At 41.4% G+C, this 16,926-nt stretch overlaps 1 protein-coding gene across 9 annotated transcripts in view; it reads right to left on the bottom strand.

Moving 5' to 3' along the window:
* Positions 1–16,926, bottom strand: part of RYR3 (ryanodine receptor 3) — a 563,725-nt gene that overhangs the window by 62,708 nt on the left and 484,091 nt on the right. For all 9 annotated transcript variants that reach the window (XM_016927886.4, XM_016927893.4, XM_016927892.4 and 6 more), the window contains exons 67-69: positions 16,040–16,280; positions 3,793–3,880; positions 2,689–2,781 (exon numbers count right to left, since the gene is read on the bottom strand). In XM_016927886.4, coding sequence (XP_016783375.2) covers positions 2,689–2,781; positions 3,793–3,880; positions 16,040–16,280 — 422 coding nt within the window. The remainder of the gene's footprint in view (positions 1–2,688; positions 2,782–3,792; positions 3,881–16,039; positions 16,281–16,926) is intronic.

Genomic DNA, 16,926 nt, shown 5'->3' with positions numbered 1-16,926 from the left:
TTTCTTATCGGAGGCATGCCATCTTTTTGTCTGAAATAATGCACTGTATTTCTCAAATATTACTCTATCCTAGAGATACTGTTGAAACTGACCTTAAACCAGAACATCTTAGTAGAGCTGGGAGAATTCAGGAAGTAAGCTCAATCCCATTCTGCAGATTGGTAAATGGGACCCAGAGAAGTTAAGTGAATGATGCAAGGTGTAGCTCTAGCCAACAGCTGGGCCAGGGGCAAGACTTAGCTTCCTTTCGCCTTCTGGTCTATTTACCACTACACAGTGTCTTAACTCAGGCAATAGAACAATATGAACATTTGTTACCCTGAGGACCATGGCAACTATTATTCAACATCTAGGGAGTGTCCTCTCATCCATTCGTTACGTTGTAATTTTGACCCTATCCCATGTGGCTCAGAAATACTTGGCATATGACAACAACAGAAATGAAACAAAAGACTTTGCTTCTACAGACTAACCGGACCAGCAAGGAAGAAGCCCACTTTCTGAAAATGACCATCCTTTGTCAAGAAACAAACACCCCCTTTTCCTCATTCAGTGATGTGAATGAACAAAATGTCAGGTTAGTTTGTTAGTAGGTGGGTTTTGAAATGCCATTTTCTGCTACCTCATCTTTTTCCAAATGTAAACCCAAGGACCTTGAGCATTCATTCATTACCAGAGGCTTGAGATGTCTTTGCCATTTCTGCTCATCCAGGATCCAAGTCCTGGTATCAGATTCCTTTCCATTGCTTTGTGACTGTTCCCTGACAATCCCAATGGATGCTAGCTGGTTCAGTCCTAAGCCATTGAATCTAACCCAATTTGAAGATAAGGCCAGGAGCTGTGGCTCACGCCTGTAATCCCTGCACTCTGGGAGGATGAGGTGGGTGGATCACTTGAGGTCAGGAGTTCGAGACCAGCCTGGCCAACATGGCGAAACTCCATCTCTACTAAAAATACAAAAATTAGCCAGGTGTGGTGGCGTGCGCCTGTAGCTCCAGCTTTTGGGAGGCTGAGGCAGAAGAATCGCTTGAATCTGGGAGGCAGAGCTCACAGAGAGCCGAGATCATGCCACTGCACTCCAGCTGGACAACAGAGTGAGACTCCATCTCAAAAAATTAAAAAAAAAAGATAGTATGGAATCTGTCTGGGATTTATTGACTTTCTGCAGGTAGATGAGTCAAAGAAGAGGCTGTGATACCTGTAAGAAGACCTGCAGAGGCAACTTAAGATAAGCTAGCTGTCCCAGAAAGGTGGATTTGAAAAAACTCAACCTCGTCTACATCATATGACAGTAGATGTGTTTACCAAAAGACAAATGCAAAATGAATTCTGAAAAATCAAATAAAACTAAAGCACAAAGGATACCTTTGCAGCAAAGATTCCTCATGAATGTGATTGCTCTACTTTGTATGTACGTAATTTTGTTTGTCAAACTTTACCAAGCAATGCATACGAAAAGTGTATACTTAGAGTATACTATAAACTCTAACAGTCAATTTCTATATGTTGGAAGAAATGTGTCAACATAAATAAAAGCAACAGAGAGCTCAGAATGATCGCAGCTGACTAGAGCTAGCTATGCTTGGTGGAGCTCCAGATGCTAAAGTTTTCATTTTTGGTGTCATACCAGCCCCTTGTCTGCAGCTTATATATAAGACCTCCATCCCAAATGGTTATTTGGAAAGATGCCCAAGGGCTTTGTTACAAACCCATGATTCTCATCTTTCCAGAGCTGACTTTTACTTCTGAGGGTCCCCATGCACACTCCACCCTGATGCTCCTCAAAGGCAGCACTGTACCAGCAATGAGACAGATGCACATCTCAGGTATTAATGTCACTTATACTTGACATATAAAATCAACCCTCACTGAGGCACATTTCTCGGGGGTACAGAGTCAAGGTAAGTCATAACAGCTGGTAACAAAACATCACATTTAAGTAGGCTTTGCTTTTGTATGTACACTTGAAGGAGTACGTCTGAGAAGTCTCTTAAATCAAAATAATGAAGCCTCAGCGTGCAGAGCCGACGCAAGAGGAGGTGGGAGGCTAACTTGTGCCCCTTGTATTCCTGCTATGCTCCTCTCTATAGGTTACTCTTTCTTCAGACAGATGTCTGATATGCCCTTTTTCAAACATTTCCTAAAGGAAATGGACAAATGTTTGGCTTTCTGAGTGCAACTATCATGAAAAAGAAACAGAGGGCATTAAGAGATCAACACAGCTGAAATAAAACAGGTATTGGATATTACAGATAGGAGGAAAACAAGCATGATATAAGAGTACGTGCTGTCAAAATCTACAAAGCAAGGTAATTTTTTCCTAGCTATCAAAAAGTGGTTCTAGGCATGTGTATTGCTGTATCCTCACTACACAGGAAGTAGTTCTATTTTAAAACCACTAACAGCAGCTTTTGTTTTGGAGACCTCTCAAATGCCTTAGGCAAGTCTTGAAACTTAAGCTTTTTGACATACAAGCAGCTATTTATTCATAAAATGTGATGACCATGCTTATTTGAGAGCAGTTTCTTCCGGCTCGTTCTCAAAGAAACAGCAGCAGAGATTGTTGGTCATGTAGTTTGACCTAAATGCAGTACGGTGTTAATCCCCAGAAAGTATGAAACAGATCCAAGTCGTGGCTGAGGTTAATTAAGGTTGAAGAGTTTTTGGAATTGATTTCTAAGGACTTACTTTTGACATCTTGCTTTTGCTGTCTCCAGTTAAAAATGCCAAATTATTAATTTCATTCTGAATCACAAAATTTTGCTCTTCCCTCTTGAAGTTCTAAGTGGGAAAGAATTGAAAAAGCAAACATCACAAGAAAGTTCTGTAAACCAAAAATAAGATTCTAAGCTCCCCAAGTAACTGAATAGACCCCTTCTCTCAGCCGAGGTGATTCCAAAGACACCTGAAAAACTAATTCATTCCATGATGGGAAGAGGGGGTCAGCCATGTCTCATTACACCCTCTCCCTTTTAGAGTTTAGGCACATATGACCAGCATCAACATTAAAATAGAGATCTTAAGAGAAAATAGACTCTTGGTAGTAATAAGACACCAAATTCCAACCTGACTCTAGTATAGCATCACATGACAGACAGCAGGCCTCGAAGGAAATAAAAATATTTGACCCCAAAATATATTTATTTGACATATTTTGAAAGGGCCCTGCAAAGCTGTCTCTGCTGTGGGGAAAATTCACATTCTGTAGAGAATCCCCTTCCCTTTCCTGGTCTTTTCCTGATCTTGAAGAGATTAAATGAGAGTCTAGCACCTTTTAAATGTCTAAATATGAAACATTTGTCACCTGTTGTCTCTATGGGTGGCCACGTATGAGACTTCATCTGCATAATAAGAATGCTGGTCTGACAATCCTTTGTCTTAACTCAGACACCGTTTCTATTGCTTCCAGGTTTTTAGATAATAACTCTTTCTGATTGACAACTGTCAGTCAGAAAATCTTTGAATCCACCTATGACCTGGACGCCCACTACCTACTCCTGTAAGATGTCCTGCCTTTCTGGGCTAAACCAAGGTATACTTTACATGTATTGATTTATGCCTCTGTCAGTAACTTCTGTCCCACTGAAGTGTATAAAGTCAAGCTGTAACCCAACCACCTTGGGCACATGTTCTCAGGACCTCCTGAGGCAGTGTCATGGGTCGTGGTCCTCACATGTGGCTCAGAATACATTTCCTCGAATATTTTACTGTTTGGCTTTTTTTCATCAACAGTTTTCCACGGTCTGCAGCTTTCACAACCATTCTAAACCCAGGGCCCAAATGTGTTCTTACATGAGATTTACACCACAGAATGAAGACTTCTGCCACCATGCGGAAGAGCTGGTCAGAATCAGCATCAGGACTTTTCAGCCAGTTAGATCTGGGTCCAAAAGTAAATGAATAGGCATTTGAAATTCAGTAGAGATTAAAATATTCACACCCTAAAAATTATACCAACACTGGAGACACACATTTATCCAGATCAAACTGCATTCTCATATGAAAGCAATAATCAGGGAGACTAAATAGCAATATATTCCTTAAACATTTAGATATAGGTACATAATTAGAGTAGATTTCTTGAAAGATCTACAGTAATTATTTCCATTTGCCAAAGGATTCAAGAATTACCTTGGCAAACTGATGTCAGAAATCAACATTTCAAAATGGTCAAAAGTAGGTTATGTTTTTTCTTTAAACTGATTAGTTGATTAAGGTTAAGCTCTAAGTTTTGGGACATGCTTCCTTTAATATATAAGGCTAGCAAAGGTGGCAAGTCTTGGTCACTAAGACATCTAACCTGGTCCTTGACACTTGTCATTGTCAAACCTCTGAAATTCTGAGCACTCTCAACAGTTCATGTCCCACCCCTTTTCCTTTAAAGCCAGTTTTATCAATGAAATTTGTAAGATAGTATGTTTTTCGCTGTGATTTGAAGTGTATAAGCAGAGATCAATTATCTTCATCTACGCCCTCTAAAAGGGTTTGAAGATTCCCTACAAATAAGCATTACTCATAAAAAAAAAAAAGTAGACTGGTTAAGAGATTTTGCAGTAGCACCAAGAAGGTTGAACTGCAGTTTCAGGAATTCAGTCGTTTCTCTAAGCTGTCTTGCCATGAAGTAGCTTACATATTCAAATTAAATTATATTTCCAAGGGCTGGGTGAGTTGCCATTTTCAAATGTCTACATAGAGTTAACTAAACGAACAAACAAACAAAAAACAAAAAAACCCCACTATTTCTCTGCTCAACACTTCTGATATCAAATATGTGGGGTTTTTCTCACATAAAACAATTCTTCAACTCTTCAGACACTGACTGAGTGTCCTACAATTCAAATATGACACTAACTACCTGGATTTAGTGCAGTCCCCACAGGTTAAGGGCTCAGACCCACAAGCCTGCCCCTCACTTCAGATGCCGGTCTCAAGTCCCAGGTTGTGACCTGTACTTCTGACCAACTGGCTATAACCAACCCCTTCATTGGGTTCAATAATTTGCTAGAGCAGCTCACAGAACTCAGGAAAATACTTGATTTACTACTACCAGTTTATTATAAAGGACACAACCAAGGAATAGCCAAATGAAAGAGATGCATAGGGCAAGGTATGGGGGAAGAGGTAGGGAGCTTCCATGCCTTCTCCAGGCACACCACCTTCCCAGTACCTTTGTGTGTTCAGCAACATGGACGCCTCCAAACCCCATAGCTTAGGGTTTTTTTGTGGTGGCTCCATTATATAGGCATGATTGGTGAAACCACTGGCCATTGGTTATTAAACTCAATATCCAGCCCCTCTCCTCTCCCCAGAGGTTAGGGGAGGGTAAATGGTGGTGGGGCTGAAAGTCCCAACCCTCTAATTGCAGAGTTGGTACATCTGGCAACCAGTCTCCATTCTCCAAGAGTCACCTCATTAGAATAAACTCAGGTATGGTTGAAAGGGGCTTATTATGAATAACAGAAGTTGTTCCTTTCATCCCTTTCCCTCAGGAAATTCTATGAGTTTTGGGAGCTCTGTGCCAGGAAGCAGAGATGAAGAGCAAATACATATTTATTATATCGAAATATCACAGTGACACAAGTTAAACTATTGTCTTCCTTTAGTTAAAAAAAAATGCGTCTCAAAATGGTCTAAAAAACCTGATGCCTCTTGCCTCATGTAGGGTAACAGCTACCAAAAGCCAGTTCCCTAAGCCCTAGGACATCAGAATGAATTGTTGTGGGTAGCCTGTACCTCCTACCCATTCATGAGGAGCACCAGGCTAAGAAATGTAGAGACTCATGAGGCCAAGATCACTTTGGGATCCTTCTCTTATCTCCTGAATTCCTTACTGCCCTTGGTTCCAGTCTCAGGGACATTCTTATCTAATCTCTCTTGTTTTCAGATTCAAGCAGCCTCTCCTTCATATAGCTGACATTACTGGTTGTCTACTCAATATTTATTCTCCTCTTCTTTCATAGTAACAAACCCCATTTTGTTCAGGGTGGAACTATGCCCTGCTAAAGATCACATTACCCAGCTTCCCTTTAACTATAGCTATGTAACTAAGTTCTGATCAATAAGATGAATGTAGAAGTTGTTGGAAGGGCCTCCTGGAAATAAATCTCTAAGAAGGGATCAGATAGCTGAAGGTGTCTTTCTGCCTTTCTCCTGCTGATTTCCTACTTCCTGTCTGGAATGAAAATATGATGGCTGGAACTCTAATTGGCTTATTATATCATAAAGTAACTTCAAAGATGGAAGGCAATGTTGAGAATATAAAGACAAAGGAATGAGGCTGGGCATGGTGGCTCACACCTGTAATCCCAGCACTTTGGGAGGCCAAGACAGGTGGATCACTTGAGGTCAGGAGTTTGAGACCAGCCTGGCCAATGTGGTGAAACCCCGTCTCTACTAAAAAAATACAAAAATTAGCTTTGCATGGTGGTGGGCACCTGTAATCCCAGCTACTTGGGAGGCTGAGGCAGGAGAACCGCTTGAGCCTGGGAGGCGGAGGTTGCAGTGAGCACCGAGATTGTGCCATTGCATTCCAGCCTGGGCCACAGAGCAAGACTCCGTCTCAAAAAAAATAAATACATAAATAAATAAAAGAAAGAAAGACAAAGGCATGAGGCTTTCTAACGAGGAACAATACTGGCCCTAGCTCAACTATCTTTGGACTTCTTTTCCGTGTGAGATTAAATTTCTCATTTGTTTAAGCCACTATAGCCAATTCTCCACTACTAGCAGCCAAATGCAATTCAAACTTGAGGCTTGAGGTTGGCAATGCTTTCTGATTTCTTTCCTATTGATTTTTCAGGGTCAGATGTCAAATTTTATCACAACTACCAGCTGTTCATTCCTTAGTGTTTTGGTTTAAATGAGCTTGATAGGTTTTCCAGATGCCTTCAGTGGGAAAAGATGAGGATCATATCCTATCTAGCCAAGGAAAAAAACAGCCACAGGGACTGTGAGTAGCAAGAGCATCAGGAACAAAATCTTGGGTAACGTTTCTTGGTGGGAGAAGGAAGAGGATTTTCATCTTGTTGCCTTCGTGTGAGAATGCAGTTTCAGCTGAACATATTTTTCTTTGGCCACCCCTCTTCTAAGAGGCAGACATTTGCTCTTTATCTCTAGTGAGGTTCATTCTTCAAGCTCAGAGTGGTAAGTGCAATGAAAAACATCTCATTAAAGGTTTTCCCCTAGGCACACAAGTCAAGGAAGGTATTTGTGGGAGAATGGAAGATCCTCACCTAGCTTTTCACATTTGCTCATACCCTCTCTGCCCCCAATTAATGCAACAAGGTGCTTCTCCTGCTTGCTCCCAGTCTCCTATGGGATTCACCATCTCTGTCAATATTTAGTCGCTTGATTTTCTTGTAGATACCTAGCTGATCTGTGGGTCTCTTTTATCATCTGCAGTGCTTGCTGCCAAAAGGCAGTTGGAAAACTCAAGGCTGTAGGCAGAGAAGAAGGTTGGGTTTAGAGGTAACCATGAGAGATTCTGCCATATGGAGGAGATGGCACGTCACTCAAATAAGGCACATTGTCCTCATTAAGTAATTTCTCATCCCTCAGCTCCATCCAACCCTTCCGAATCTCCAATGTCTATTATTCTACAGTCTATGTCCATGTGGACACATTATTTAGCTCCCACTAAGTGAGAACATGTGGTATTCGAGTTTCTGTTTCTGAGTTGTCTCATTTAAGATAATGGCCTCCAATCCATGCACGTTGCTATAAAAGACATGATTTTGTCCTTTTAATCACTAAATAGTATTCCACTGTGTGTGTATATATGTATCCCACTTTTTTAAAATGCAGGCATCCATTGATAGATGCTTGGGTTGATGGCATATCTTTGCTGTTGTGAATAGTGCTGCAATAAACATATGAGTGCAAGTATCTTCTTGATATAATAATTCAGTTTCCTTTGGGTAGATGCTTAGCAGTGAGATTGCTGGATTGAATAGTAGGTCTATTTTTAGTTCTTTGAGAAATTTCCATACTGTTTTCCAGAGAGGTTGTATTGGGTGATGGTCATGCTAAAAGTCCAGACTTTGCCACTAAGCAATGTACCTATGTAACAAAACTGTACTTGTAACCCTTAAATTTATAACAACCACCAAAAGAGCAGCAGCAACCCAAGTGGATGAAATAACTGAGCACAGTCACAGGAAAAACAAGAAGCATAAGAACAGAATCCTGGGGGGTGGCAGAAGGAAGGAGATTCAGACTTCCATTTTCAAAAAGACAAATGGGGCTGGTCGCGGTGGCTCACGCCTGTAATCCCAGCACTTTGGGAGGCCAAGGTGGGTGAATCACCTCATGTCAGGACTTCAAGACCAGCTTGACCAACATGGTGAAACCCCGTCTCTACTAAAAATACAAAATTAGCCGGGCGTAGTGGCGCATGCCTGTAATCCCAGCTACTCGGGAGGCTGAGGCAGGAGAATCACTTGAACCCAGGAGGTGTAGGTTGCAGTGAGCAGAGATCGCGCCACTGCACTCCAGCCTGGGCGACAGAGCGAGACTTTGTCCTAAAAACAAAAACAAAAACAAAAACAAAACAAAACAAAACAAAAAACGACAAATGATCAGGTTTTGAAAGAAAATGAAGCCATGCTCCTGTGTCAACTTTGGAGGTAAGAGCTTTTTTCAGCTTTGTTCCAAAGCCTCCCCTAGAGGACAAAGCCTGAGGCAGTTGCTGCATGGGATTTACTCTAACTCCCTTCAACAGTTTGAGAGATAGGTTTTCACCAAAAATCTCACTATTTAAAGTTCAATGCTAAGTTCTAAATATTTCTGACTCCTAGGAAGGAGGCTAAGAAGCCGATTGCCTTTTAGAAAGAGAGACTTGTTTAGGTCAGGTGCGGTGGCTCATGCCTGTAATCCCAGCACTTTGGGAGGCAGAGGCAGGCAGATCACCTGAGGTCACGAGTTCGAGACCAGCCTGGCCAACATGGTGAAACCCTGTCTCTACTAAAAATACAAAAAAATTAGCCAGGCGTCGTGGTGCATACCTGTAATCTCAGCACTTTGGGAGGCCAAGGTGGGTGGATCACCTGAGGTCAGGACTTCAAGACCAGCCTGACCAACACGGCGAAACCCTGTCTCTACTAAAAATACAAAATTAGCCAGGCGTTGGCATATGCGTGTAATCCCAGCTACTTGGGAGGCTGAGGCAGGAGAATCGCTTGAACCCAGGAGGCAGAGGTTACAGTGAGCCAAGATCATGCCACTGCACTCTAGCCTGGCTGGCTGGGCAACAGAGTGAGACTCTGTCTCAAAAAAAAAAAAAAAAAAAAAAAAAGAAAAAGTCTTGTTTAATACGTCTTGACTTTTATCTCTTGGCATGTGGAAATGAAGCACTTATGTGTCCCCCACTGAGCACACCACAGCTGGTTCTTGCTTATTCTGGGTCAACTTCAGGTTGGACACTGACCAACAGAAGCCGCTCTTCAGAAGAGTATTCCAGACGCAGAAGAAACTTTACACACTGCTGTGGCAGGGCAGAAAACAGTACAAAGGTTTAATATGATGAGAAAAAGCAGGGAAGAGGAAAGCCCAAGATGGCTCTGTTACATATTTAAAGAGCTGCCACAAGAGGGATTAGAGTAATTTTGTTTGGTTCTGGAGAGTAAAATTAGAGCTGATAGGTAGGAGTTATCCTTTGAGCTCAAATGGTTTGAACGGTCTGAAACCAGAATGGGATTGCATGCATGGCAATGCTGTCCCTGTTGTCTTTTGCTCTCCACTTTTCCCAATAACCAGAGGCAGAAAGTCACAATAGGAAAAAGGAAGGGGTATTTCTCCATCCACTGGGAGGTAAGATGAGGTGACCTCTAACAACCCTGCCAAGGCCACAATTCCATAATTCAAAGCCAGCTAATTTTTTGGATGAAGAGAGGACCTGAAGAAACTAAAGGCACTCACGTTGGAAGCCTGTATTTCTCAGCACAGCTCATATGACCGTGATGCTCTGGGAAGAACAGATTGAAAAGTGGGGATGAATGAATTAATGATGATCTCAAAGACTCTCTGACATTGCCATTTTTAGCAACTGTCAAACACCGCATAAGTACAACATACTCTGTCTTGAGTCTTGATCGTCAATAGTGACAAATGCAATTAAAGAGCTATTCCAGGAGCAACCTTACTCTACTTTTATTTTTCACTTCAAACTCTGGCGATTTCCTTCTCTACACTGCTAACATTATTATGATATGGGAAATGACTAAAATGATGACCCTCAAAAAAGCAGGGATTTTTGTGTGTGAAAATGAGTACAATTTCCCATAGATAGGTAAGGAAAGAAAAGATTTTATATATATATATATATTTTTATATATGTTTATATAAAAAATATATATATATAAAAAATCTTTCCTTACCTATGGGAAATGGTACTCATTTTCACATAAATATATATTTATATATTATATATATTTATATATAATGTATATTTGTGTATAATATATATTTATATATAATGTATATTTGTGTATATTATATATTTATATATTATATATTTATGTATATTATATAAGTATATATTTATGTATATTATATTTATATATATTATGTATATATTTATATATTTATGTATATATTTATATATAATATGTATTTATGTATATATTTATATATAATATATATTTATGTGTATTATATGTATTTATATATTTATATATACATTTACATAAATAAATATATATTTATATATACATTTACATAAATAAATATATATTTATATATACATTTACATAAATAAATAAATATATATTTATATATGTGTATATATATAGAGAGAGAGTGTGTGTATGTAAGGTGTTGTGTGTAAAGTGTTTCTATTGGAATGCTAAATATAAGTAATCTTAATTAGGTTATTTTAAATAGTAAGTACAATTTACCTTATAAAATAATACTAAAATGAGTATATCTAGGCCCATTTCTTGCCCATGGCAGAATGGGTTACCACTCAAAAAGTTACCAATGTTCCCCCAAATAGTCCTGCATCCCTTCAATATCTATAATGGGTACCTTAAAATTAAACATTTTCAAATTTGTATTTTAGGGCCTTAAACTTTAGAAGGGTATGGTATAATAAAAATATGTATTAGTCTTTGCCCCTGTTTCCAGGCACAGAGCTACTAGAACTTGTGGAATTTCCTGAGTAATAGGAGTTTTTTAAATTATATATAACGAGCCCCTTTGACCATACCTGGGTTTATGCTAATGAAGTGACCCTTGAATGGGGAAGGGCTAGGTAGCTTCAGGATGGCCCTGGTTATCAGAAAGACCAAGCACATGGTAAGAGGGTTGGAACTTTCAGCCTCACTCCCTACCTCTGGGGAGACAGGAGGTGCCGAAGATTGAGTTCAATCTAAATCACCAATGGCCAGTGATTTATCAATGAAACTTACACAAAAGCTCGTATGAGATGCGGGGAGCCTACAGGTTGGTAAACACATTGATGGGCAGGGAGGGTGGTGTGTGCCAGGGTGGACACAGAGGTTCTGCACTCCCCTACACCCATACATTTCCCTATGCGTCTTTTCCATTTGAATGTTCCTGAGTTGATTCTTTTCTAATAAGCCTGTAATTATTAATGTGCTTTCCTGAGTTCTATAAGCTATTCCAGTGAATTATCAAATCTGAGTGAATTATCAAGCCAGGTCATGAGAACCATGGAATTTGCAGTTCGCTGGGCAGAAGTGTGAGCAGCCTGGGCAACTCATTTGTGGCTGGTGTCTGAGGCAGGAACAGTCTTGCAAAACTGAGCCATTGACTGTGGGATCTGCACTAACTCTGTGTAGTTACTGTCAGAATTAAATTGGATTGTTGGATACCCAATTGGTGTTGGAGAACTGGAGAATGGACTTGGACAACTGACACATATTTGGTTACAGGGAAAAATGCAACAAAACCCACAAATAGGGTAAGGGTCATACCCTAAGATACAATGAAAATGTCTGTGTTCACCCTATCAATAGCTTTATGATTTTATAGACTTACATTCCCACAAGCCTTCACATTTCTCATATAATTGTTGTTTATTTATTTTCACTCAGCTAAATTTTGTGCACCAAATGAACATTGGGGAAAGAGTGAATTACATTAAAAATTTATCCTATGACATGAATTAATTTGCCTAATTATGACATTAGAGACTTTCAACCTTTGAAGTTCTGTAGAATAGAAGCGATGATGGTGAACTGGGACACACAGCCTGTCCAGCACAGCATATGGCCACCACCCCAGGGGACTGACTGATGGGAGAGAAGGGAAGGTGCACAGAGTCAGTGTGAAGGGCTGAAGGCAAGGGATAGAGAAAGAATGAGGATTCTGGGTGCCCCTCCTGAAGGACTCAGGTTGGGGGAGAGGCCTTGAGAAGGGAGCAGCAGGTTTGGGTAAGTTCATTATATTGTGCTCTTTTCCACCTCTCCTCTCTAAATGGTGCTCAGATATCAGAACAGAGACACACACCATGAAGTGTCTCCGAAAGTCTCCAGTTTTGAATTTCATCTCATACCAAGGTGTCCACTAATCTGAGCCATTCCCCTTCCTTTATCCATGCTTTTAGCACATATCTCACTGATATTCTCAACATGTCACCAGTCTTCATTCTCAGTGACTTCAATATATGTGTTTATGATTTTCTAGCTCCATGGCCTTTCAGTCTGTTGATTTCTTCTCTAAGGGTCTTGCCCTCCACTTGCCTCAGTATGCAATCCCATGGTCATTACTAATAACTGCAACCTCCCCTAATCCCCTAATCTTAAATCCATGCATTTCACTTCTCTGTCCACTACCTTCCTCCTATCTAGTACCCACTCTCCAACAATCCTTTGATCCTTTGTCTGTTCAAGCACATTAGGCTTTCTATTTTCTGTCCTCCTCTTCATCCAGCTTAAATTCCACGGTAAATCTTTATAATTACCTCCTTACATATACCCTTAACTCCCTAGCGTGTTTTTGTTATACTCACTTTGCAAAACCTCACCTCTCATTAAATGCAACTTACTTCCTATTCTTGGTTGATATCTGACAGCTGAATTTGGCTGGAGAAAAAGACAATGTGCTGATGGGTCTTACTGTAAATTCATGACCAGAGATCTCTTAATGCTACCTGGTAATCACCCCGCATCTCCCTGGTCCATCTATTCTTCCACTCTCCCTGGGAACCACCCCTCATACCTTCTCTTTACTCTTCAAACCTCTAGGCACCTTTCCCCAGCTTCATTCCCAACTGATGATCTTGCTTCCTACTTCACTGAGAAAATAAAAGCAATCAGAAAAGGACCCCAAAAGACCTCTCTCTCCCTCTCTCTCTCCAAATGTAGGGGTGTGTGTGTGTGTGAGTCACACACAGTCTCTGCCCTCCTGTCTGTTGCTGTGGATGAATTTCCTGAGGCTGACCTTTCGCCTGCTCAAGGGCATTGCCTTAGAAATTTTCTCTCTCTTACATGATCATAGCCCCCATCTCTATTGGATCCTTCCCATTGGTGAAGAAACAACCTGACAAGTTTCCTATGTTAACAACTCCTCTCTTGACCACATTTCTGCTTCTAGCTAGTGTCCCATTTCTCTGTTCTCCTTTAGAGTAAAACTTGAACAAGTTGCCTGTATTGCCAGATCCAAGTCCTTTTCTCTCATTCTTTTAACCCATTCCAAAGAGGCTTTTTATCTTCAATACTTCATAGACACTGCTCTTGTCAAGGTCACCAATAACTAATGAGCTGCTTAATATAATGCCCAGTCTCAGTTCTCATCTTATTTACCAGCAGCATTTGAAACAGTTGGTCATTCTTTCCTTCTGGAAACTCTTTGTGAAGTTGGCACTCAGGACAACATTCTGTTGGCTTTCCTACTGTCTCGTTGGTTTCTCCCTCTCAGTCTCATTTACTGTTCCTCTTCTTCTGCCTGACCTCTTAGTACTGAGGAACTCTTCTGTCTCTTCCTCAATCCTTTACTTATCTCATCTAGTCTCACAGTCCTTAAATGTGTCAATTACTCCCAAATTCATATGTCTACACCAGACCTCTCCCCTGAACTCTGAATTTATATGCAATTGCCCATTCAACATTTTCACTTTTCTATTGAATAGGCAACTAAATTCAACATATCTGAAAGTGATCTCCTGATCTTCCCCTCAACAACCTCACTCCAACCTTGGCCAAATCTGATGTATCCACAGTCTTCCTCAATTGCTAAAAAGGCCATTCTTCCATGTACTCAGGCAAAATTCCTGGAATCATTTTTGACTCCTCTCTTTTCTCTCATTCCCAATTTGGAAATTCCAAGGGCTCTACCTTCAAAACAGACCCAGAATCTGACAACTTCTGGCAACCTTCACTGCTACCATCTTGGCCTCAGCCACCATCAACTTACAGAAACAAACAAACAAACAAACAAAAGGGCCGGGCATGGTGGCTCACGCCTGTAATCCCAGCACTTTGGGAGGTCGAGGCGGGTGGATCACGAGGTCAGGAGATTGAGACCATCCTGGCTAACATGGTGAAACCCTGTCTCTACTAAAAAATACAATAAAAATTAGCTGGGCGTGGTGGTATGCGCCTGTAGTCCCAGCTACTCAGAAGGTTGAGGAGGAGAATGGCGTGAACCTGGGAGGCGGAGCTTGTAGTGAGCCGAGATCGCACCACTGCACTCCAGCCTGGGTGACGAAGTGAGACTCCGTCTCAAAAAAAAAAAAAAAAAAAAAAAAAATATATATATATATATATATATACACACACGTATATATATGTATATATATACGTATATATATGTATATATATGTGTATATATGTATATATGTATATATATGTATATATGTATATATGTGTATATATACGTATATATATATGTATATATATACGTATATATATATAAAATAAAACCTGGTAACATGCATATAACATAAAATTTGCAATCAGCGATGTTTAGTACATTCACGATGTTGTGAAACTACAATCATCCAGTTCCACGATGTTTTCATCACCCCAAAAGGAAAGCCCAGTGCTTAAAAAAAAGCATAAAGCAGTCCCTCCCCATCACTCTCTCCCACCCCTGACACTGCTAATCCACTTTCAGTTTCTATGGATCACATTCCACTCTTGCCTGGATCATGGAGAACCTCCCACTGGTCTCCCTCCTTCCCTGCTGCCTCCACCTCTTGCTACAGTGCTCAAAGAGTGAATCAGATCACATTACAGACTCCCTCAAAATCTCCAGGGGCTTGTTATCTGACTCAGAGTAAAAGTCAGAGTCCTCACAGTGGCGTCCCAGGCCTGGACTCTCGGCCCCATGTTGCCTCTCTGACATCTTCTACTGCTCTTCCCCACCCCTCCCTCTGCTTCAGCTACACTGGCCTCCTTTTGGTCCCTTGAACATCCCAAACGCAATTTTTTCTTGGTGCCTGCACCAGACGTTTCCTCTTCCTGCAACACCCTCGCCCCAGATCTTTCTGGTTCCAAACGTTACTGACTTCAGGTCTTTGCTCAAATGTTGATTTCTCAGTAACATTCTATCTAAAAACACAACTCCACCCCACCCTGACCCTCCTAATTCCCCTTACCCTGCTCTATATAATTTACTTATATGGGTTGTTTATTGTTTATGCACCTCTCCTAGCCCCAGAAAGAAATCTCCCCAGGCCAGAGAGCTTGTCTTTTCTGTTCACTCCTATCACTTAAAGCCTAGAAGAGCGCTTAACACACAGTCAGGCAGTATTGGTTGAAGGAATACGTTAGTGAACAGCAGAGGGGCAGAAGTGGGTCACTGCTACCTTTATTTGACCAACTTCCTCTGACCTGTGGTAGCCCGTAAGGATGGAGGAGATGGCCATGTCACAGACCATACAGAATCGTTGCTCCAGGAAAGCAATGCCCAGAGCTCCTACAGCAGGAACCATTGGTGTTGGGAAGGAGAATGGTGGGGGCGGCTATCGCCTCCTTTATCTCACTGTTAACAACCCAACACCATCTTTCCATTTTATTCTGTTGCCTAAACTAGCCCCACAGAGGGGCAGACAGGCTCCTAGTGCTCTCCTCCGTACCTGTTGTTGTCCACGTAGCGGATCAGCATGGGGTAGAAGGCATAGAGATCTCTGCAGAGGACCGCGAACTCGTCCAGGATGAGGAGTTCTGCCTCCTGGGTGTCCCCTTTGCCATCGGCTTTCAACTGCTCCTCCTCCTGCACCGTCTTGACGGCCTTTTTCTTCAGCTTCTCCAGAGTTGGGATGAAGTGGCTTCTCAGCAGGTCGGGCCTGGCTTTGCTGATGATGGGCTGTGCATACACTGCGTTTACAAACAGCCTCCCCGTCATTTCACGTATTACGGCAATTGATGAAAATGAAAGACATGACTGAAAGGTGAGGCCGTGGGATCCCATCGACTCTGGATGGCACCTGCCCCTTGTTCCCTTCCTCAATCTTCCCCTTGATACTTCCCTCTCATAGAGTCACCTTGAGGGATGGGGAACCGAGGCCACTATGGGAGAAGGTCCATATTCCTGCTCTGCTCTTCCAGGCCATGAGGAGCCCCTGCCTCCCTCGAACCTCTCATGCACACATGGCCTATGCCACACCCCTTAGCTCTTCGTGACAGACTATTTTGTATTATTTTATAGTCCATTCTTTTTGCTTTCGGCTCACTAGCAGATTGTAAACTTCCTGAAGGAAGCCTTTTATTAACAGCAAGTACTGCGCTAAGAGCGGGCACTCAGTATATGCTTTCTGGTTATTTTACAGAACAATCTGTTGTTAAAAGCACATTAACCCGACTACCATCCTCAGCCTCAACACTTGAAACCTGCCAACCTATTGCCTGGAGACTCCTCTGGGCTCTGAGGGAGGGATATAAGTCTGGTATCAATCATAAATGAACAAAAAGAGGCTGGGGTGATCACTAGAAGTTGAAAAGCAGAAACAAGCAATCAGAGAAA

The sequence above is a fragment of the Pan troglodytes genome, chromosome 16 (assembly GCF_028858775.2).
Source record: "Pan troglodytes isolate AG18354 chromosome 16, NHGRI_mPanTro3-v2.0_pri, whole genome shotgun sequence".
Taxonomy (NCBI): Eukaryota; Metazoa; Chordata; class Mammalia; order Primates; family Hominidae; genus Pan; species Pan troglodytes.
The sequence above is the reverse complement of the archived record's forward strand: the minus strand, read 5'-3'. Positions and strand labels throughout refer to the sequence as shown.